General features: G+C 37.2%; 1 protein-coding gene across 9 annotated transcripts in view; it reads right to left on the bottom strand.

The window, feature by feature from the left end:
• Stag1 (stromal antigen 1) overlaps nt 1-25,896 on the bottom strand; it is a 360,836-nt gene that overhangs the window by 219,699 nt on the left and 115,241 nt on the right. For all 9 annotated transcript variants that reach the window (XM_006510924.3, XM_006510923.3, NM_001357265.1 and 6 more), the window contains one exon: nt 704-868. In XM_006510924.3, the coding sequence (XP_006510987.1) occupies nt 704-868 (165 nt within the window). The remainder of the gene's footprint in view (nt 1-703; nt 869-25,896) is intronic.

The raw sequence follows: 25,896 nt of genomic DNA, 5'->3' as shown, positions 1-25,896 counted from the left end.
TTTATATTTTTAGTGAAGTCATCAATAAAATCAAGGATCATATGATTTTATTGTTGAAGAATTGAAATATAAGATACAGTAAGTAGATTATTAAAATGCAAAAATAAAATGTGAACAACAGTAAAAAGATCACCCTAAGCTAAGGAAATAACTCAATATATAAAACACTTATTATATTTAAGTATAAGGATTTGAGTCTCCAAACAACCCCTGCCCTCACACAGACACACAGACACACAGACACAGACACACACACACACACACACACACACACACACACACACACAAATACACACAGAAACTTCTCTAAATATCCTAAAATCCGCACTACACATATCAAGGTCAAAACTCTATCAAGACAATACAAATTCTCTTGAGCATCGCCTACTATTCATTTTCTTTAGTGTAACGGAAAGAATACCTTGCTAATAAACAAAATGTTCTTTATAAGCTAAACTAAAACACCCCAAAAGAACACCATTTTGGCTCAGCCAAAAATTAGCTGTACAGAGGTTGGAGGAATGAATAAGTAGTAGAGTGCACACTCAGAGTATTCAAGATCCTGGATAGAAAAGCTATCATCAAAAGCATACAGACACTGATACACACATGCACATGGGGTGTCAAGAAACACACTAGCACATTCCATGCAGGTTACTGACTGCCTTGCTTTATGCAAGAAATAAGAACATGTGAAGATTACCTGCATTGCACTCTTCCCCAGCTTCACCACCTCAAATAAGGTGACAGGATCCCCGTCGCCGTTCTGTTGGGGGTGCCCATTGGCTCTTCCACGACCTGCTCCTCGAATTCCAGCTTCAATTCTGCTCTTTTCTCCTGGAGATTTTCGAGGTTTCTTATTTGTTGACTGAATAAAAAGATTAAAATATGCACTAAATGTAAATTTTCTTATTCTATATAAACATAATCTTACATTGTTTGATCTAATGATGGTGTTTTGAAATACTGTAAGTCAAAGATCAATCTCTAAACAAAAGCAATTAAAATTTTTCAATGACCAAAAATTACAATAAAAACATCAAAACTGAAGATGTTAAAATAAAATTTTAGATCTGACTAGATTTTCTATATAGCAATGTTTAAATATTTAACTATGTCTACTCTTGACATTACCAAATTTATATCTTCCTCAATATACTCTCCTGCAATTTGAGAGCCTAGTTCACTAAAACACTACTGGAAAATTCTGTATTTCCAAATTTTGTTGATGAATTACTCTAAAAAAAAAACAAAAAAAAAAAAAACAAAACCTTATCCTTTCAACAAATACTCTTAAGTGGGCACTCTTGGAGCTGTTCAAGATACTGGGAATACATCAAAGTCAAAACAGTTCTGTTTTGATACAGACTAAATTATATAATTATCACTACCCTCCTGGCACAGTTATTGCCTTCTTTTGGTTTTCCCAGATACAATCTCATTTATCGCAAGCTAACCTCAAACTCACTTTGTGACTTAAAAACCAAAACCAAAGCAAAACAACAACAAATACCTCTGAACTCCTGATCCTTCTATTTCCCAAGTGCTGGTATTCCAGGCATTCACCATTGTTGATTCTGCAATGCACTGACAGAACCCAAGGCTTTGTGTGTGCTAGGCAGACAGTCTCCCAATTGAGATGCATCCCCAGCCCACTAGGTTTTCAACACTGATACTAGCTACTACTGTATCCTAAAGCCAAAGAAAATGAGAAATTTTTCTGTAGTTACTTTATCCAAATCCAGAAATGTTTATGAATTTATATATCAACTAGCTACATGGATATTGCTTCAAATTAGCCAACATCAATTTTGGTAAATGATTAATACTTTTTTGAGTAATCAATTTTCATTAGAGCCCTGCTCCAATTACCTACTTTCTGTCTCATGTCTCCATATCTATACTTATTTGTCTTCCTTTAGGATGCTTGTAAACAAATTCTATTGCTATCTGCTGCAGTACTGGCCTTTATAAACAGAGGGCACTGAAAAACATTACACAGCATAGCCAGGGAAAGGGTAGGGAGGGACCTCTACAAGGTTTGAGTTTTGTCAACAGTTTCAGAGTCATCCTAGCACTATCATAGTCACCAGCTTCCATTCTTTGTTCTTTAATATTGTTTTACCTATTCATCTTATATCCCACTCACTGCCCCCTTCTGGTCATCCCCTCCCACAATCCTTCCCCCATCCCATTCTCCTCTGAGCAAGTGGGCAGCACACCACACCTCGCCCCACCCCCACCCTGGGTACTTCAAGCCTCTGAGAGTCTAGGCACTTCCCCTCCCACTGAGGAAGATAGCCCAGCTAGTAGAATATATCACACTTACAGGCAACAGTTTTTAGGATAGACCCCGTTCCAGTTTTCAGGACCCAGATGAAGGTCAAGTTGCACATCTGCTACTTATGAGTAGGGAGGGGTAAGCCCAGCAGCTGACTCAGACAGATAAAGACACCCACAGCCTAACAATGGATGAAGCCTGGAGACTCATGAAAGAATAAGAGGAAAGACTTAGGACCTGAAAGGGATAGGAACTCCACAGGAAGACCAACAGAGTTAACTAACTTAGACCCTTGGGGCTCTGAAAGTCTGAACCACAACCACAGAACATAAGCAGGCTGCAGCTTCCATTCTTAGGAAGCACTTGAGTAGTTTCTTGTTGCCTTTCCAGAGGCCCTTAAGATATGTAGAAACATGATTTCTGTTAACTTGTGTAGACATCTGGAACGTTCTATTTCTACTATTAATATATTTTATAGAAATACCTTAAAGTATCTTGGTTTTTTACTTTAAAGTTGTTCCATGCCAGTGCATACATTTTATCCATTAACTTGTTGACGGACATTTCTCTTCCCTTTTCATGCAGGGCTGGGGAGGAAGAAGACTATACTTCTCTCTAAGGATGGACAGTTAGTTAAAGACTGCTGGGTAAGGACACTCATGCTTGCATACCCTCGTATCCTGCACTCCTCTTGAAGAGAGATGCTGAGAGTGGGAGACTTTTTAGTACTTTAGTTGCTTATAAGTTGCATATACCTAAAATTCTCAAATAACTCTAAATAAATGCTCTGGTATTCCAAGCTAAATAAGTTGAATTTTATCTATGACAATCTATTTGTAGTAAATAGATGCTTCATTGTATCCCCCCCCCAAAAAAGATTCACATACCTAAGTTTAAGAAATACACGTTAATTATAAGACAATATAACCAAATATTCATAAATTGAATAGATTAAATTAAAATCAAGGTGATTCTGACTAATGTTCTTGCTTATCTTTTTTAAACATTCCAAAATAACAATTCAACCTAGGCTGAATAAAGCCATATTGTAGGGGGGTAAAAAGAAGAAAAGAGACAAACAAAGCACACAACGAGTAGAATGCTTAGCATTTGGTTGGCCCCAAAACTAGAGATAAAACAATTAGCAAATTTTAAGAATACCTAGATAAATAGATAATGGTTTCAATTTTAAATTTTTTGGTTTTTATAACTATGTAATACTTAGTGTAATGCCCTTGTCCCTAAAAAAATATGCATTTAAGTGTATAGAGAAACAGAAACAGACCAACACACACATACAATGGTAAATGATCCAAACTTAGGTCAAGTATATTTAGCTGCCTCTTTCCTTCAATCTGAAATAATATCTCAATTTCTTTCAATTTAATGAAACACATAAATGAACCCAATGCCCCCCCGGGTGGGGGTGGGGGGGGCTAGAGTTGGGACACTGTTCAAAGTGTTGTTTTAACTTTTATGATTAATAGTAAGCTCTTAGTATATTCCTTCTGACATTAATTCTCCTATAAATAAGCATAATAAAGGGATGGGGGTATTGATGCCCCTAAATAAAAGCTATTGGACTCTTCTATTGGTGAGTTGGCCGACTGAACAAAGAAGAATGTTAAATAGCCAGACAAACTCCTTTTTGCTTTTAGGAAGCACCTGAATAACTACAGCAGCAACAGTTCCTAAAGCAGTGGTTCTCAGCCTTCCTTAATGCTGTGGCCTTTAATACAGTGATGACTTCCACCCATAAAATCATTTTGGTTGCTACCTCATCTTATAACAGTAATTTTCCTACTGTTACGAATTATAATAAAATAAAAAAAGTTTCTGATGATTTACAGTGACCCTGTGGATTCAACCCCCAAAGGGTCCTCAATCCCACAGGTTGAGAACTACTGTCCTAAATGTGTCATCTAGGATATTTCAGTTTACACAGGTCTCTCTATCATTACAACTCACAGAAAACTCTAGATGATACTGTAGCCTTTTCCATTCTAGCCAGAGGGGCAGTACTCTCCCTGGTGTACTAGCAAAGAACACTGTGACATGTACAAAAGGGAGCAGTACCCTAAGTGGTATAAAAACAACCCTTTAAGTTACATGAAAGCCTACTGTAGTTATTGTAAATTCCCAATTTCTGACTATATACACAGACTACATGGCACATCTGATGAGCTGGATGTCTCTTCCTAGGGTACAGCATTAGACTCCACCCCCAAATAAGAAAAAACTTCTCAGTTTGTCTTGCTAACTCTAGCTAGAAATAGGTTAAGAGAAGCAGTAGTAACCACAGAATAGACTGTTGTAACAAAAACAAAAAGCTGAGACGTGACACCCAAGGCAAAAAACAAAAGCAGAACTTGAGAAAGCACAGGACAGTGGACATCCAGGGACACTCGTGGCTTGTTAGTGGAAGAGAAGGCACCACAGAAGCGGCAAGTTCTTGACAATGGCAAAGGTGCAGCCGGGAGAATGCTAACAGAGTTGCAGCAGCTGAAGAGTGACAAAGCCAAGAGCAGCTGCTGCGACATTGACAACAGTCTTTAATAGTAACTTCTTTTAGCTGGTTTCGCAAAGTTTCTCATTAAAATTTTGTAATTTAGAAAGTATTCTTGCAAAAAAAATATAAATAGCTCCATACCCAAATATGAGACTACCTGTGTCCAACCTCCTGGCTGGAATAGTGAGTTCTTCCCCACAACTGACAGTTGACCTTCCTCAACAATGTTTTAAAGGAATTTTTTAAATTATTTAATGTGTCTGTGTAAAGTACATATGGAGGAGAGAGGGCAACTTGCAGGAGTTAGTTCTCTCTTAGCACTTTGCAGATCCCAGATTTTGAACTCATGATCTCGGGCTTGGCCATGGCAAGTGCTTTTGCCTACTGTGTCTCACCAGCCTATCCAGAATAAATTTTAATAAAAAAATTTTGACAAATTTAAGTTCTTCTTTATGGGAATTTTCTTTAAAAAATATACATAGAAAAGTGGGCAAATTAAAAATGTCTACATTCTACCTTTCTTTACTCAAATGATTCTGCAAATCGATTAAGAAAGGTAAAATACGATGAAAAAAAGCACTTTCACTGCTATTTTAAAATTTAATATCAACTCCCAAAAATTTAGAGTACAAAAACATTTCTGTACCATTTCAGTTGCCAATGTTATTTCAAGGACACAATATACTGAATATAAGTTATTAGAGAGCAGATTTTCTTATTCACTGAACATACTTTTATTCACCAGTTATCAATACTATATATCAAAAAAGTGAAGTTGATCAGCCACTTATAACCACAAATGGTGGTTAACGACATTATTTAAGATGTGCTTTTTCAATATTCTATTATGCTTTTGCTAAGCTCAACAGTTTCAAGTATATACATAGGAAGAAGAGATAGCTGGATAGAGATGGAGAGGAGCCTGAGGGAAAGGAGGTTCATTGACAGGCCCAAATTGGGATCCAGCTCAAAGGGAGGCTCCAAGGCCTGGCACTATTACTGATTCTATGGTGTACTTATACACAGAAGCCTAGCATGGCTGCCTCCAAGAGGCCCAACAAGCAGTTGAAAGAGTCAGATGCAAATATTTACACCCAACAAATGGACAGAAGCCAGGTACTCCTGTGGTTGAATTAGGAAAAAGCTGGGAGAAGCTGAGGAGGAGGGCAACCCCATAGGAAGTCTCAACTAACCTGGACCCATGAGATTTCTCAAGACACTGAGCCACCAACCAAGCAGCATACAACAGTTGACATGAGGCCCTGACACATAACAGCAGAGGACTGCCTGGTCTGGCCTCAGTGAGAGAAGACCCACTTAACCTCAAGAGATTTGAGGCCCCATGGAGTGGGGAGGTCCAGTGGGCTGGGAACATTCTCTTGGGGAGGAGGTATGGGATGAGGAACAGTCAGAGGGCAAGCTAGGAGGGGGATAAGGACTGAACTATAAAAACAGATTAAAGAATAATAATAAAAAATTATTTGGTTCACATTGAAATATAACTAAATGTAACTAACCTATTTCCCATAGCAAAACCATGTAAATTCATATAGAGAAAAATCAAAGAACTAGAACATGATGTTGGATTTCTTAAAGATGGATATGTATGCCTCATGGACAGATGAAGAAGTTTGAGAAGAAATGGAAGAAGAAACTATAAAAATTAAGAGATTTTAAAAAATGGTTTAAAAAAAACAACCTTTTGAACATGTTAAAAATATACACACTAAAATTTAAACACACACACACACACACACACACACACACACAAGAAGTTACCTTGCTAATGGTGTCTGTTCACAGCAGTAAAACCCTAGTTAGACACTCTGGTTCATTAGATACATGTAAATAAGAATCGCTCAGACATCTGAAAATGAATCTGTAGTCTTCCTGGGGAATAGCTGGGGTCTACTTTCCTGAGACATTATCTTAATTAGGGTTTCAATTGCTATGACAAAACAATATAAACAAAAGGCAAGTTAGGGAGGAAATCATTTATTTGGCTTCCACACCACTGTTCATCACAGAAGGAAGTAAGAACAGGAACTCACACAGGGCAGCAACCTGGAGTCAGGAGCTGACACAGAGGCCATGGAGGGGTGCTGCTTACTGGCTTGTTAGCCTTGTTCAGCCTGCTTTCTTATAAAACCCAAGGCTACCTACCACCTACAATGGGCTGAGCCCTTACCAACTGATGACTGAGAAAACTTACATCTGGACCCTATGAATACATTTTCTCAACTGAGGTTCCTTCCTCTCTGATGCCTTTAGTTTGTGTCAAGTTAACAAAAAACCCGACAGTACATTCATCTGAGGAATGTCAGCCTAAGTCCTAAGACTGCATATGAATCAAGAAAGTGGGGACTATAATCAGATATGATTGTGTATCAGTCAAATCACCAAGTTATAATCATTATACCGAATCTTGTGTCTGTTTAGAGATTATACTATTTTATTGCATTTTGGATTTCACACAAGAATGTGGCAACCATGACTTGAGAAAGCATATTGGTATCATTTTCCAAAACCATATACTGTGTGTCTTAAATACATTATGAAAATTAGTTATTTCAAACCATTTTAACTTTCATCACTATTATGTTGATTGTAGTGACCTTTGCTGTTGATACTGTTATTAGAACTAGAAGCCTACAAGATGACAAAGTTGAAACATACCATCTGTACCCTGACATCACCTTTTGTCTTCTCTTTAAAAAGTACTAATTTCCTGAGATGCAGTAATACTGAAATTAAGGTAGTTAACAACCCTACACGAACTTAAGAGGCATAAGTCACTTATTTAAAATCAAAAGAGGGGTGGTTTTTTTTTACCCCATCTTTGTAAATGGCACAGGGTTGTGAATTCCTTTTTTCTTTTCCTTTTCCTTTTCCCTTTTCTTTTCTATTTTTTTCTTTTAACGCAAAGTTTCACTGTGCAGCTGTGGCTGGTCTGGAACTCACTATATAAACCAGACTGGACTTAAACTCTGAGATCTGCCACTTTGAGTGCATAGATTAAAGGCATCAGATCATCTCACCAAATTAAAAGTTCTAAATGATTGTGTACAGTAAAAGATATGTCAAAACCTAGAAAGGCAAAAGGGTAGACCTCTTGCGCCAAAGAGTTTAATCAAGTTTGGATGGAAAGAATACATTCTTGAGGAAGTTAAAAAGTACTGCTGAAGCAAACAATCAAGTAAAAAAGCAAACTGGCATTAATGATGGTATGGAGAGAGTTACAGCGCTGAACTAACTAAAGCAGCTGCAAAAGTCCATTGAGACAAAACCTAATCCCTAATAAGGAGCCCAACTCTCTTCAAATGCAAAAGGAGTAAGGAGCAGTAAACAATTTGAATCTAATAAGGAAGGGTTAAGGAGGTTTAAGGCAAGGTGACAATCACAGGCTTACGAGGTAAACATGAAGAGCTGAGTTTGAGCCCTAGAATTTGTTATAACATTAAGTAAATAAATATTAAAAGGCAAGGAGGCAGTATGAGCATTTCACATAAGTGGGATGTGGGGACAGGAAGATTACCAGGGTTTGCTGGCCAGTCACACAGCTTAACTTAATCAGCAGGGTTAGGACCCAAGGAACTATACTGGACCTCAAACCTCCACTTATGTGTGAGCACATATGCACTTGCACATTCATTTACATCCATACCATACAAGAACACAAGTACACACACAAGATGTCATCCCACAACAAAAAAAAAGCACATAGTGAAAGGAGTTCTAATGAAAACCTTCAATAAGTTATCTCAAAATACCTAAGTAAAATAATCAAGAAAGATGGTTATACTAAGTAATAAATTTTTCCCTTTTTTCAGGTGTGTGTGTGTGTGTGTGTGTGAGTGTGTGTGTGTGATATGTACTCATGTTTGTAGGGGGGGGGGGACCTACACATTTAGAGGACCATCAGTGTATGAAAGCATAGAGGCCTGAGATTTTAGGAATCATGCTAATAACATGAACATAACTCTCCTCCCAGACTCAGAGGCAACCCAATTCCAGTCAGCATGTCCTTCTTAACAACTATACTCCTGTAAAGCAGAAATCCCCTTCAATGTGGCTAACAATTTCAATTCCCAAAAGTTAATTCCCTAAAATCAATACTACTCATACCATTCCTGCACATTCTCATTTAACTAGTAACAATACCTAGCTGAAGTGGGACTCAGGTCCCTTGCCAATGTAACAGACCCAACTGTAAAAGACGTTTGTTCCTTTACCTTCTCATATGACCATATGACTGCTTACTCAGGTTTATTCGAAATAAACCTGCCCCTACAAAACAGCCACTTTTTTTTTCCAATCTTAAAATCCCAAATTCCACCACTACTTTATTCAAAAAGGTCTCTCTCAATCAAACACAGACAATGCAGTTATAGCTATTGCCAACTTATGGCTAGGGATACCCTATCTCTGACTTCTGAAACTGAAATTACAAGCAGGCCACCAAGCTCACCTGACAGTTGGTTACATTATGTTGAGAATCTAAGCCCCAGTCCTCATACCTGTGTTTCAACTCCTTTAACCACTGTACCATCCTACAGTCAGTAAATAATGGCTTTGTACTGTTGATTAAACAGCCTCACATAGGAGTAAGATGCCATCTAAAACTTTCAAAGCTAGAGGGGATGTCTGCATTCAAAAGTTAAAGAGAAAAATGACTGTCTTGTTAAAGGCTGATACAAATCATAACTTTGAGAGGAAGTTGATGCTTAATTCCCATTCTGAATCATGAGGCCCCTCAAAATTATACTAAAACAACTCTATGATGTACAAACAGAGCAATGCCTGAATGACACGCTTGTCTGTTTACAATCTGGTTTACTGTCTTAGTGCAGAGAACAGACAATGATCAATGCAAGTCTTCCCCCCACCGCCCAATGCAAGTCTTATAAAAGACAACATTTAACTGGGGTTGGATTACAGGTTCAGTCCAGTATCATCAAGGCGGGGACATGATAGCATCCATGCAGGCATGGTGCAGGAGAAGCTGAGAGTTCTACATCTTTATCTGAAGGCTGCTAGTAGAAAACTACTAATTTCCAGACAGCTAGGATGAGGATCTTAAGCCCACATCCACAGCTACACACCTATCCAACAAGGCCGCACCTCCTAATAGTACCACTCCCTGGACCAAGCATATACAAACTATCATATTTACTGAGTATTTCATACCCACAGTTCAGATCAGCGGGCAGTGAACATTCCTTTCAAAATTACTGCTGCTAGCTGACAACTACCTGTTCATCTTTGAGCTATGACAGAGACATATATAACGAGATTAATTTCATGCCTGCTAAAGTAACATTCATTCACCAACCTATGACTCAGGAACTATTTTAGCTTTACAACCTTTCAATTAAAGAAATAATGAGGCAAAACTACCACAGACAGTAATCCTGCTGACAGATCTAGACAAAATAAACTGAAAACCTTCACACTGTAAGGGACATTTGTCACTTATGTTAGGAGATCAAAATATCAGGATTAGCCTAAGTCTTAAATTAGGTGAAGCCAGTTTGAAATAACGACTTTGGGCGCCTAAAGACTACAATGGGAAAAATATCACATATGAGGCAAAACTAATGAGAACTAAAATTACAAATAAGGCATATGTGGTATAAACCACTGGCAAAGTCTGAAACTTTGCTTTACTATAATTCCACAGTACAACATGAATGGATGACGGCCTGCTTCTTAAAAGTAAGCAAAGAAAGACGTTTCTAGAGATGGAATCAACTCCCAGTAGGGTTGCTAAAAACAGTAAAGGCACAAGCAAGAACGAGATTGATAACCTGGGTATAATCCCCAGAACCCCCCACATGAAGGTGGAAAAAGATAATTGACTCCCTAAGATTTTCCTCTAATTTCCAATGTGCCACGTGCACACACACTCACATATGCATCCACACAAACACATAGCTATGAACAAAAAACTCTTAATTTAGAAGAAAGTAATGATAAACTGGGCATTAAAAATACAGAGAAGTCGTCCATAAAATAGTTAATGTCAAGAAAATTACTGAAACCACTCACATAATTAGCAGCTGATACCTTAATTAGTCAGTAGTCAGCAACATAGAATCAAATACCTCCTTAATCAAAAACATAATCACCAATGACTCAAGTGACTATTTGCATTCTATATAATGATTTCTCCAGGTACAGACATAGCTATAGTACTGGAAACATAATCTTTAAAGATATCAGAAAAAAAAACTTCTGTTTCCACTTGAGTGGAAGGTTCATTTTATTGCAAGTGTTATAACAGAACCCATAATAACTGTGACTATGGCTATATTATTAACACAGACATAAAATAAAAATTAAGTAGGACAATTGCAAGTTAAGATTATTAAAATGAAAAAAATAATTTAGGAAAAATAGCATATTATACACATTATGATTATGAAAATGACAATTAACAATCTGTTAACAGGGGCTGGAAAGGCAGCCCAGTGGTTAAGACCACTGGCTAATCTTCCAAAGGATCCAGGTTCAATTCCTAGAACCCACATGGTGGCTTACAACTGTATGTAACTCCAGGTCCAGAGAATCTAGCACACTCACACACAGAATACAAGTCGGCAGAATATCAATATGCATAAAATAAAAATGAAAAGAAATATTGGGGAAAAAAGTAATTTGTTAACATGTTGCTCCTAACAAAAAGTACTGGTACTGTCTGCTTTCAAGAACTCAGATAAATTCCTAGAAACATAAAATGTACCAAGATCAAATCACAGAGAAATAAAAAATTTCAATGAACTAGCAACAAGTAATATGATATGTAATGGTGGCACAAGCGATAACTGTAGGTAGTACTTGGGAGATGAAAGCGGCAAGATTATGAATTCAAGATCATCCTCAATTACAGGTAAAGGCCAGCCTAGACTACATTGAGAACCTGTTCCAAAAAGTAGGGCAGCAAAATAATAAGTAAATAAATGTATTATGTAGTGCATGCATGTGGTACACACTTTTAATCCTAGCACTCAGGAGGCAAAGCAGGTGAATCTGAGTTCAAGGTCAGCCTGATTGACAGAGCATGTTCCAGGGTGGCCAGGACTAACACAGAGAAACCCTGATTGGGGAAGGGGGGGGGGGGGTCTTTCAACAAAGAAAAACCATTTGGTTTGACAAATCCAACCAAACAGAAAAAATAAAATAAAATTACTTCCAAGAATCAAGCAATATATAAGGTATTCAATAAACTTAACACATGACAACAAAAGAACTAAGGGCAAACAAAAAAGTAGGATCATTTTAACAGATATAAATCATTTGACATGATTCAAAATGTCCTGAAACTAATTCCCAACAAATTACTTAAAAAAGAAATGTGCTTCAGTATAAATAAAACCACATGAGACAAACCCACTTACTTAGTAGAAAACCCACATACTGAACAGAAAAAAGTTGGAAAGCTTTCTCTAAATATAGAGTAAGACAAATATGGTAACTTTTCATAGGTTGTGTTCAACATACTACAACAAATCCTAGTCAAAACCATAGAGGTGAAATAAAAATGATACAATTAAAACTCAGGAATGTGACAGTACATTGAAAATACAAATCAACATACAAGATTAGAACTAAAAGAGAAATTAGAATACAAACCCCAGCAACAGTCACATATACCAAGAAAGAATGGCTTGGGGGGTGGGGGGAGACAAGCAGACAGGTGTGTTGTTTTATGCTTGTTATTCCAGTACTTGAGAGGCAGAGGGAGAAAAGGCCTAGGTTTCACATGACTGTCTCAGAAACATAAAAGGGGGAGCTGGAAAAACAGCCTCATTGGTAAGATACCTGCCATGGAAACGTAAGGAGACATTAGATGCACAGCACTCTCTACAAAAGTTACGTATAATGGCACAAGGGCATTCAACTCCTGTGAGAGGAAGGTAAGTAATAACAGAACAATAATGCTCACTGGCCAACCAATGTAGCTGAATTGTTGAGCTTCATGTCTCAGTGAGAGACCCTGCATCAAAATACAAGAAAAGTGGAAGCCATGCACTGGAGCACACAACTTCAATTTTAGCACTTGAGAGGCAGAAGCAGGGAGATTTCTGAGCCTGGTTTACAAAATGAGTTCCAGGACTCCTAGGGAGGGATACATAAAGAAATCCTGTCTCACAAGACCAAGAGAAAAAAATAAAAAATAGGAAACTACAAAGGATATTCAACATCAACCTCTGGACTTCATATTAATTTATTCTGCACCTCCTCAAACTACACCCTCATACACCCAAGCCACGTAACACCTCAGATAACCAGATGTTGAGAGGCAAGAACAAGAATATGAAGCCAATATAATTTGCCACCATCAGAACCAAGTTTTCCCAACAAAGCAAGCTCTGGATACGCTAACAGACCTAAAGAGAAAGGTTCTAACCTAAAATCCCGTCTTGTGAAGATGATAGAGCGAGGCCTTTAAGGAGAAACACAGGAAAACACAAACAGCCAGAAGTCCTAAAAGAGGAAATGAACAAATCCCTTAAAGAAATACAGGAAAACACAACAAAACAGGTAAATGAATTGAACAAAACGATCCAGGACTTAAAAATGGAAACAGATACAATAAAGAAATCACAAGTGGAGGCGACCCTGGAGATGGGAAACCTAGGAGAGATACAGGGGCTACAGATGCAAGCATCTCCAACAGAATACAAGAGACAGAAGAACCTTAGGCACAGAAGATACCATAGAATATACTGACACAAGGATCAAAGAAAATACAAAATGTAAAAAAAAAAAAAAAAAAAAAAGCTCCTGAGAAAAACATCCAAGAAATTCAGTTATCAAAAGAGATGGGGAAGGATACTTCACACTCACCAAAGAGAAAATCCGCTGACATGAAGCATCAGTTTTCAACATCTATGCCCCAAATGCAAGGGCAACCACATTCATAAAAGAAACTTTACTAAAGCCCAAAACACACATTGAACCTCTCACAATAATAGTGGGAGTCTTCAACACCTCCACTCTCATCAATGAAACAGAAACTAAACAGAGACACAGTGAAACTAACAGAAGTTATGAGCCAAATGGATCTAACAGGTATCTACAGGACATTTCACACTAAAACAAAAGAATATACCTTATTCTCAGCACCTCATGATACCTTCTCCAAAATTGACCATATAATCTGAAACGAAACAGGCCTCAAGAGATACAAGAAGATTGAAATGATCCCATGCATTCTATCAGATCACCACAGAGTATGGCTGGACTTCAATAACAACAAGCACAACAGAAAGCAAACATATTCATGAAAACTGAACAACTCTACTCAATGATAACTTGGTCAGGGAACAAATAAAAAAACTTCAATGAAAATAAAAGCACAGCATACCCAAACTCATGGGACACAATGAAAACAGTGTTAAGAGGAAAATTCATAGCTTTAAGTACCTTCATAAAGAAATTGGAGAGCCAATCAGATGCCCAAAGTTCCCAGGGACTAAACCACCAACCAAAGAGTACTACACACAGAGGGGCCAATGGCTCCAGCTGCATATGTAGCAAAGGATAGCCTTATCTGGCATCAATGGGAGGACAGGTCCTAGGCCTTGAGAAGGCTCAATGCCCTAGTGTAAGTAGGGGAATGCCAAAGCAGGGAGGTGGGAGTGAGTGGGTGGGTGGGGGAAACCCACATAGAAGCAGGGGGAGGAGGGATGGGATAGGGTGTTTGCTGAGGGGAAACCGGAAATGGGGATAACATTTGAAATGTAAATAAATAAAATATCCAATTTAAAAAAGAAAGAGAGAGATGAATCTAGTTGTGGAGAACTTAAAATTATACAGAGAAATGTGGAGGATTTCTCATTGCAGACATAATAAACAGTACTTGAGACAGTTTCCATTCCTAAAAAAGGAAAGAAATTGGAGAGATCCTACATTAGCAACTTAACATCACACAGGAAAGCTCAAAAATAAAATGAGGCAAACATACCCAAGATAAGAAGAGGGTAGGAAATAGTCAAACTCAAAGATCAACAAAGAGAATGATACAAAGAATTGTTACAAAGCCAAGAACTGGATCTTTGAGGAAATCAACAGAGATAAGCTCTTAACCAAACTAACTAAAGGTCACAAAGACAGTAACCAAAATAAAATCAGAAATGAAAAGGGAGACATAACAAAGGATGGGAATTAAAAAAAAAAAAAAATCATCGGATCTTACCACAACAGCCTGTACTGGACAAAACTGGAAAATCTAGATGAAATAGATGATTTTCTAGACAGACACCACATACCAAAGTTAAACCAAGATCAGGTAAGCTATCTAAACAGTGCCATTAACCCTACGGAAATAGAAGCAGTCATTAAAACACTCCCAACCAAAAATAGCCCAGAGCCAGATGGTTTTAGTGCAGAATTCTAACAGATCTTAAAAGAAGACCTAATACCAATACTCTTCAAACTATTCCACAAAATAGAAACAGAAGGAACACTACCTAATTCATTCTATGAAGTCACAGTTACTCTGATACCTAAACCACACAAAGACCCAACAAAGAAAGCAAACCAATTTCACTTATAAATAACGATGCAAAAATAACTCAATAAAATTCTCGCAAACCAAATCCAAGAACACATCAAAACCAGCATTCACCACAAACAAGTAGGCTTCATCCCAGGGATGCAGGGATGGGTCAATATACTAAAATCCATCAACATAATCCACTATATAAACAAACTCAAAAAGGTCACATGATCATCTCATTAGATGCAGAAAAGACTTTGACAAAGTACAACACCCCATGATATTAAAAAAAAGTCTTAGAAAAGATCAGGAATTCAAGGCACATACCTAAACATAATAATGCAATATACAGCAAACTAACATCCAACTTCCAATTAAACAGCCAACATCCAACAGCCAATTAAATGGAGAAAACCCTGAAGCAATCCCATTAAAATCAGGGACAAGTCTCCCCACTTCTCCCTATCTATTCAATAAAAAAAGCTCTACCTAGAGCAATTATTAGACAACAAGGGGAAATCAAGGGGACACAAATTAGAAAGGAAGAAGTCAAAGGTATCATTATTTGTAGATGATATGATAGTATATATAAGTGACCCCAAAAAAAATCTATCAGAAAACTTTTACAGCTGATAAGTTCAGCAAAGTGGCTGGATATAAAATTAACTCAAACAAATCAGTAGCCTTCCATTGTAGAAGAGATAAATGGGCTGAGAAAGAAATTAGGGAAACAATACCCTTTACAATAGTCACAAACAATATAAAATATCTTGGTGTAACTCTAACCAAGCAAGTGAAGAATCTGTATGACAAAAAATTCAAGTTCCTGAAGAAAGAAAGAAATTGAAAACCTCAGAAGATGGAAAGATCTCCCATGTTCATGGACTGATACGATTAACATAGTAAAAATGGCCATCTTACCAAAAGCAATCTACAGATTCAATGCAATTCCCATCAAAATTTCAAGACAATTCTTCAAACAATGGAAGAGCAATTCTCAACTTAATATGGAAAAAATGAAAAATCCAGGATAGCGAAAACAATTCTCAACAATAAAAGAATGGCCAGGAGAATCACCATCCCTGGCCTCAAGCTTTACTACAGAGTAATAGTGATAAAAACGGGATGGTATTGGTACAAAGACAGACAGGTTGATCAATGGAATAGAATCAAAGACCCAGAAATAAACCCACACAGATATGGACACTTGATCTTTGACAAAAAAGCCAAAACCATACACTGGAAAAAAGAAAGCCCTTCAACAAATAGTGCTCATTTAACCTGCAGTATGCATGTAGAAGAATGCAAATTGATCCACATTTATCACCTTGTACAAAGCTCACGTCCAAGTGGATCAAGGATCGAGACATAAAACCGGATACACTGAATCTAATAGAAAGAAAGTGGGAAACAGTCTCAAAGGCAAAACTTCCTGAACCAATGGCTCAGGCTCTAAAGTCAACAATTTATAATATTCAAAGGTCTACCAAAAACAAAACAAACAAACAAACAAAAAACCTCACCAATTTCAAAATGGGTTAGAGAGCTAAATAGAGAATTCTCAACAGGGGAATCTCAAGTGGCAGAGAAGCACTTAAAGAAATGTTCAACACCTTTAGTCATCAGGGAAATGCAAATCAAAACAACCCTGAGATTCCACCTTACACCAATCAGAATGGCTTAGATCAAAAAGTCAAGTGATGGAAGATGCTGGCAAGAAAAGAGGAACACTCCTCCATTGCAGGTGGGATTACAAACTGGTTCAGCCACTCTAGAAATCAATATGGCAGTTCCACAGAAAATTGGAAATGGTTATACCTGAAGACCCAGCTCTACCATTCCTGGGCATATACCCAAAAGATGCTCCCGCATATAACAAGGGCACATGCTCTGATATGTTCATAGTAGCCTTATTTGTAATAGCCAGTATCTGGAAACAACCCAGATGTCCCTGAACCGAATAATGAATACAGAAGCTGTGGTTCATTTACACGATGGAATATGATTCAGCTACCTAAAAAGGAAGATATCATGAATTTTGCAGGAAAATGAATGGAACTAGAAAATATCATCCTGAGCTATTAAAAAGGAGGACATCATGAATTTTGCAGGCAAATGGATGGAACTAGAAACTATCATTCTGAGTAAGGTAGCCCAGACCCAAATGGACATGCATAGTATGTACTCACTGATTAATGAATATTACAGAAAAAGTACAGAATAGCCGTGATACAACTCACAGACCGTGGGAAGCTTAACAAGAAGGAAAGCTCAAGTATGGATACTCCAATCCCACTTAGAAGGGGGACAAAATAATCACAAGAGGCAGGAAGAGGGAGGGAAGTAGATGGAAGAAGGGAGGCACAGGGGAAAAGGGGACAGAATCAGGTATTGGAGGAGACAAGAAAGAAGCCCAGAACACCAGGAGAAGGAATGGAAATATGCAACAGTGTAGGGTAGGGGGCAGGAGACCCTCTAGAAAGTCCCAGAGACCTAGGATGTGAGAGACTCCCAGGACTCAATGGGGATGACCTTAGCTGAAATGCCCAACAGTGGGGAGACCACCTCCAGTAGCTAGACATAGCCTCCAGCAGATGCACAGGGCCACCCACCCATCTTTAAAATTTTTGACCCAGAATTGTTCCTGTGTAAAGGAAATACAGGGACAAAAATGGAGCAGAGACTGAAAGAAAGGCCATCCAGTGACTGGCCCAACCTGGAATCCTGCCCTTAATCTTGCAGAAACATGTTGCCACAGGGAAGGGGGATGCTGGTGGGGGTGAGGTGGGGTTAGGAGTCAGGAGGATCATACTCTCAGAAGCAAAGGAAAAGGGGAAGGGAGTGAAGAACTCTGGAAGGAGGGACCAGGAAAAGGGGGGGGGGGGGGGCAGGGAGGACATTTGGAATGTAAATAAATAAATAATGTAATAAAGAAGAAGAAGAAAAAAAAAAAAAAGAAACCCGAAGACATTCCATATCCCTATGTATCAGTTAAAAGAGCTAGTTAAATTTATCTTGAGGTTTTGGGTTTTTTTATACCAATGAGAATGACTAAGAACCAAAAATCAAATGCTGGCAAGGATCTGGGGAAAGATGAGCACTTAATCATTGATGGCTGTAATGCAAATTGGTACATCCTACAAAAATTAGTATGAAGGTTCCATGCAAAGATACAAATAGATCTACAATATGATCCATCTATACTGCTGCTAGGCATCTAACCAAAAAAACCTCTATATCCTACTATAAAAATATCTGATCATCCATGTTTAATTGCTGCTCTATTCACACTAAGTGGAAACAGAATCAGCCATAAACTGATGAGTGGACAATGAAAAGAAGGTGCATTTACACAGTGGGATACTATTCAGCAGTTAAGAAAACTGAAATTAAAGATAGAGCTGGAAATAATCATTCTGAGTACAGTGATCCTAACTCAGAAAGATAAATGTTGTGTACTTTTTTTTCTCATTTGCCTTGAATCTTTAATATGTGCTACATCTGGAATAGCCATAGAGGTCAAGAAATCAGAAGAAGCAACAGGGAGTGGGTATGCTCAAGGCAGGAGAGATGGAACAAAGTGATACAATGTGTTAAAGCAGAAAATAATAGAGAAAGGGTGTATAGTGTAGAGGGGATAGAAGAGAGGAAGATGATGGAAGGCAGGAGGGAGAACTAACACTAAAGACTTATTGAAATTTTCATGTGAAAACCTCCTACTGGCAAAAATTCTTAAATATATAAATGTATATAATTTCTTATATAAATACATACATATAAAGAGTTTTAACAGAATTATTCAAAATGCAGCAAAAGTGCCCATACTAGGCACCACAGGATAACAAATAAAAAGACGAGTGTCAGGAATGGGTTATCTATTTTGGAGAATTTGGTGAGTACACCCACCCCACAGACCCCCAAACATTCCAGGTCAATGTCAATGTTTTTGATCTCCCACCAGAACTTGACCATAGGATGTTATTCTGAAGACAGAATATACTTAAGTCCTAGAACAAGGAGAAATCAAGCTGGTATTGACCCATAGTTTCATCCCTACTGTCTAGCTTCTACAGTTCTGGAATGTGCTATATACACTACTAGAGGAGAGAAAAAGAATCACCAATCTTACTCAAGTGTGAACCTTAGCTTAAAAAAAAAAAAAAAAAAAAAAAAAAAGGACCGGGTGTGTTGACACATGCCTTTAATCCCAGCACTTGGGAAGCAGAGGCAGGCGAATTTCTGAGTTCGAGCCCAGCCTGGTCTACAGAATGAGTTCCCAGACAGCCAGGACTACACAGAGAAACCCTGTCACGAAAAAACAAAAAATAAAAAAAAATAAAAAATAAAAGACCCAGACTAGCAAGACATGTTCGCTGATACAATAATGACACAGACATAGCTCCACCAGTTAAAATCTATAGCTGGCATCATTATTGGGGCTCTCTAGGGAAGAACCTACTACTAATTAATAAGCTGATAAATAGACACAGTATTAAACTGAACTCTAATCATTTAATATTATCCCCACATATTAGTGCAAACCCTCATCAGAGAAGTTTTCTTTAATTCAGCAGATGGCAATTAACACGGAGACCCACAACTGATCAAGGTGCAAAGAAAGAGAGACTACAGAGTGCTCCAGCCCCTCTACCAAGGGCTGAAAGACCATGGCAGAATATGGAGCAAAAGATTATAAAAACCATATGTGGTGAATAACCACAGGAAACATTGTTTTTCTAGACACAGCAGGGAAATTGTATATATGAATTAATAACAATTGAGACAGCATGAATAAAACCTGGGCAGGAATTAGCCCAAATGAATCACTCACTCAGTCATCAATCAATCAATCGGTCAGTTGATCAGTCGGTCAGTCAGTCAGTCAGTCAGTCAGTCAGTCGTTCAGTCAGTGAGTCTACCTACTCAACTAGCATGGAAAATGGAAGTGGGCATGAAGTCCAGCCCCTGGTTAAGGGCTACTTGTAGTGGACAGTTGCTGTGAGGGAGATAGTTTTCATGAAGGATGCATTCTTGGGTAGACATACCACCATATAATTCAGACTACTCATCCAAAAGTATACAAGCAGCATAAGCTATGTATACTGGGTTTTGGGTTTTTGTTTTTGTTTCCCTCCCTCTCCAACCCCCCAAAACAGTGTTTCTCTGTGCAGCCTTGGCTATCCTGGCTCTCTCTATATGACCAGGCTGGCTTCAAACTCAGAGATCCACCTACCTTTGCCTGCTGAGCACTGGAATTAAAGGCATGTGTCACTAACACCTAGCTTTGTTCTGGATTTTTTTTAACACACAAAGTTGGGTGAGTAGAGAATTGGGGAAGGTTCTGCAAGGATTTGGGAAAAAGGTAAATCTGACCAAAATATACCAAATGAAATTCTCAAAGAATTAATGAAAATGAAAAGAAAAATTGAAAAATAATATCTAAAAATACACTTAAACCAAAAAATGTTTTAAACTTTATAATGAAAATTACAAAATGATGATAAATTAAGATAAAGGGAATACAAAATAGTGGAAATATATCCCACATTCAAAAACTGAAACAGCCGGGCAGTGGTGGCGCACGCCTTTAATCCCAGCACTTGGGAGGCAGAGGCAGGTGGATTTCTGAGTCTACGAAGTGAGTTCCAGGACAGCCAGACCTACACAGAGACACAGAGAAACTCTGTCTTTAAAAAAAAAAAAAAAAACCCAAGGAAAAAAGAAAAAAAATTCAAAAACTGAAACAAATAATATTGTAGAACTGTTTACAATGCTTCATACAATCAACAAAATACTTATCAAAATACCAGAATTTATGAAAGAAATACTGTAATTCTAAAAATGGAATGATACCAGAAAAGACTCTGAATAGCCAATGCAATCCTGAAAAAGAAAAGGACAAAGCAGAAGCCTCAAAATACCTAACTTCAAAACACACTATAAAGCTATATAATAAAAGAGCACATTAAGGGCCCCCTCAAAAGTAATATAGGACAAAGAAACAAAACAAGAGTCCAGAAATAATCAGTTTAGTTACTTTAAAATTATATTTTCCAGGAACATACATCGGAGAAAAGAGAGTTAAAGAGAGTCAACACCTGGATGTATATGCAGAAAGATGAAACCATCTCTAACCAGTTATAAAAACAATGTAACAGATATAAACGTACAACCAAAACCATTAACCTGGCAGAAAAAAAAATATATATATATATGACCTTGTAACAATAATAAAGATTTTTTGGGAAAGATCTCAAACCACATGTAACAAAAGTACAAGAGAACACTGGGATCATGTCAAACTAAAATGCCTCTACACAGCAAAAGGAAGCAATACAAAACAAAAAGACATCTCGTCAAATGGGGAAAACAATTTTCTAACTAACTGTAAGGCTAATATATAAATTATATAAGTAATTCAAATGATCCGAATTAAAAATAAACAGAAATAAATTTTTAAAAGAGGATATCAATAGACAAACAGGTAAATGAAAATATACTTACTATGACTGACTGATCAACGGGAAATGCCAATCAAAACCATTGAAAGATACCATCTCACTACAATGATGTCTGTTACTAACAAGATGAAAAATGACCAACGCAAATGAAGATAAAGAAACTGGATAATTCTCATATACTATTGAAAGAATGCAAATTAAAACAATAATTATAGAGAAAGTATAGAGATTTCTTATAAAATTAAACTAGAAATGCCTATATCCCAGCAATCTCATTACTAGATATGTATATTAAAAGAAAGTGAAATCATATTCAAAACACATCTAACCATATTCCTACACTTAATGCAGAATTACCTGTAATAGGCCAATATAAACAATCAATTTAGCAGTCTACTAACAAGGAAATGTGGTGTGAATACATAAAGAAGGACAGAAGCCTGGGATTTTGATTGGGGTGGGGGTGGGGGGGTTGGAGACAGGGTTTCTCTGTAGCCTTGGCTGTCCTGGAACTCACTTTGTAGACCAGGCTGGCCTTGAACTCAGAAATCCACCTGCCTCTGCCTCCCAAGTGCTGGGATTAAAGGCATGCACCACCACGCCCAGCTTCTTCTTTTTTTTTTTTTTTTTTTTTGGTTAAAGGATTTTTGATAATAAGAACTAACCTAGAAGACTACTCTATCAAGTGAAAGAAAATCAAGCACAAAAAAAACCACCTACTAAATATCCACAGAAGTTTAAAGAAAACCTCAGAATGAGAGAAGAACGATGGCTGACATGGGCTGGGACGGACATGTGGAGGATAATACAGAACCTGATTAAATTACAATTAGAAGGATTCAAGTCTAGTATTCTGTAACATATTAGTAGGATGACTATCATTAACAATAAATTTGTAATTTAAAATAATTAGAATACAATTTTGAACATGTTTACCATAAATTGTTATGTCTAACATGATGAATACACTAATAGTCTGAATTAGTCACTTTATATTGTATACATGTATCAAAAACATACTTTAGGGCTCAGTAAAAATCTTCAAGAAACCTGAGGGAACAAGCTAACTAGTTAGTCTAGGATATATATACAAGCTATAGATTCAACTGAAAAACCCTACCTCAATGAATATGGTGGAAAGCAATAAAGAAGACTCACATATGAATTTCGGGCACAGATGTACCACACAAAAACACAAGCAGAAACAAGCACCAACATACAAATAAACGTGTTCGTTCACATATGTATACAAATCACACTCACATACAAAAAGAAAAGTATCACATAAGTATACAAAATTATTATATGCCAATTTCAAAAAGAAATTAGAAGGACTGGCAAGAAGTCTCAGTAGGTAAAGGTACTTGCTGTTAAGCCTAACCTCTGAATATTTTTCCTGGAACCCACACAGTAGAGGGAGAGAACAGACTCCTGCAAACTGACCTCTGACCTCCATAGGCATGTTTGTACATATACATAAAATGATCATATGTGCGCACACACACCCTAAAAAATGTAAACTACCAAAAATAACAGAAATAATGGAAAATGTAGTGAGTAAAATAGTTAAAATTGTGTACCAACCAAAATTTGAGACCACTCAAAACAGAGATGCTTTATAGGAAATGTCTTATCATTCTTGAAAATTGGTTTTCTTTGACATGACTCAAATATGATCATTCTGATGACCACAGATTTCCACCAAAACTCTAGTCATATTTGGTGCAACAAAAACAGGTAATCATTTAGATATACAAAACTTTAAACCAAGAACAGCTCCCTGAGGCTTAGCTGTATACATATCAAAATTAAAATACTACCACAACCTGCTCAAGAGGTGATTAATTTTCTTGAAGGGAAATGATATAAGCAGTCTTTAATCTGAAATCTTTAAAATTAGAAAACAAATTTCCAAGAGTCCCAGAAAATCGCCGTAACCTGCCTATACTCTCAGCACAATCACATGGTCGCATGAGCAACTAAAAAGATCTCCAACTAATTACAAGTTTCCTTCACTCTTCCCAAAATGTTTGTATAAGGAAAGCTATATGAACAAACACTTCTTCAAATAAGTATTTTAAAGACTACAAAATACGTCTTTCTCCAGTTTTTGCCCTTTAAATAAAGGTCATACCGAAAAAAAGTATACAAGTAGCAAGTGCACAGTCAGATGGAAGTAGACTTCTCCCATGTATGGTTTGAAGGGTGACCCTAAAATAGAAATACTAGGAAAGGGAAATAACAACCATATTTTGAAAAATCATATTGAATAACTCACTACAAAAGATCTATCTATCAGGCCTGGAGAGATGGTTCAGCAGTTAAGAGCACTAACTGCTCTTCCAGAGTTCCTGAGTTCAATTCCCAGCAACCACATGGTGCTCACAACCCTCCATAATAGGTTACAATGCCCCCGTCTAGTGTGTCTGAGGACAGCTACAGTATATACCCATAAACATAAAATAAATTAATCTTTAAAAAAAAATCTACCAATCTTCCTATGTATACAACAAGTGGTCAAACACTGTAGCTGTTTGAATAAGAACAGCCTTCACAGGCTCATATATTTGAATACTGAGCTATCATGGAGTGGCACCAGAGAGGGATTAGAAGGTGTTGTCTTGTTGGAAAAATTATATCACTGGTAAAGGGCTTGAGATTTTAAAGGTCCAGGCCATTCCCTGTGTCTCTCTCTTCTCCTGCTGCCTGAAGATCTAAATGTAGAACTCATAGCTACTTCTCCAGCACCATGTCTCGTATGTGCTACCATGCTCCCTACTATGAAGATAAGGGACTGAGCCTCTGAAACTGTAAGCAAGCCTCAGTTAAGTGCTTTCTTATGTAAGAGTTGCCTTGGTCTCTCTTCTTAGCAATAGAACACTAAGACAAATACTATTATAACCTTAAATTATATGAGGTAGATTTTTATCTGCTTTAAGAGTATGATGATAGTGACTAAGGGATGTCCCTTACTTCTTTGCTTTTACAGTTGTGATACTTTATACTTTTGTTTTTGTTTATTCCAAGCTAATAAGTTGGTTGCTAAGTTTGGTCATAAAACCCTAATTTTCCTCACCTTCCTGTCTTGGACCTAGTAAACTAAGATAAATTAAAACTTCTATTACCAAAAGTCTAAAAGAAACTCCTAAGATCCTCCTCTTAACAAAGAAGGGTCTGTCCACTCTGCAGAGCAGAGTGACATACAAGTGAGAACAAGAAGAATGCTATCACAAACAAGTCTTAATGAGCTTCCCCTATCCAATCTAAAAAGCACTATATATCTAATAAAGTTTCCAAAACATGCCAAAAGAAGGACTCAGATTCTAGATAGCTAACTATGATTAAGTTCCTGAAAATGAAACAAATTAATTGGCACAGAAGGTCTTTAACCCTTCTCCCATACCTTGTCCTATGTTTGCATTCAGTTGTGATAATTATAACAAACCATTAAAACAGTATCCCTAAATTATGTGAAAGGAACCTCCCTAAATTCTTTGAGCTGGTCAAATAAATCTATCAAATCCAAGGGGCAGATTGGAAGAATCTTATATAGACAGTTGATTAAAGGCACAGGGAAAAGAGAGGGCTTGCAAATGAAATTAGGGAGGGGGATGGTAAAAATACTGGAGACTGAAACCTCAACACTGACATCAGATGCTATGCCAAAAGTGAAGCAGTGTGCAGAACACCTAGCTGGTAATTAGCTAGAAACTGACAGCTTGGTTTTTGGTGGAGAGAAACACTCACACCTTTTGATGACAAAAAACGCTTCCAATGCTGATTGTGAGCTGAACAGACAATAGCTTATTCAAATTCAAAAACACATAAACTCAAACAGTTACAGAAGAAATGTCTACATTTATCTTTTAAAATGGAATAGGAAGAAAAAAAAGGTGGAGAGATGAATCAAAACCAGCCATACTGATATATCTTTTGAAGCTCAAAATGAAAATACAAGAAGGTTTATGCTAGTATATCTTCTTTAAAGAAAGCTAAGATTTTCTGTAAGAATTTTCAAAAAAAAAAACTTGCTACAATAGCAAATCAGACCACAGATGAATAAAATGTAATATTAACATGTTAATATATTTGTACTATCTCTCAAAGTTTACTATACTTGAATGCTAACTGAAGCGCATAG

The sequence above is a fragment of the Mus musculus genome, chromosome 9, assembly GCF_000001635.26.
Source record: "Mus musculus strain C57BL/6J chromosome 9, GRCm38.p6 C57BL/6J".
Taxonomy (NCBI): Eukaryota; Metazoa; Chordata; class Mammalia; order Rodentia; family Muridae; genus Mus; species Mus musculus.
The sequence above is the reverse complement of the archived record's forward strand: the minus strand, read 5'-3'. Positions and strand labels throughout refer to the sequence as shown.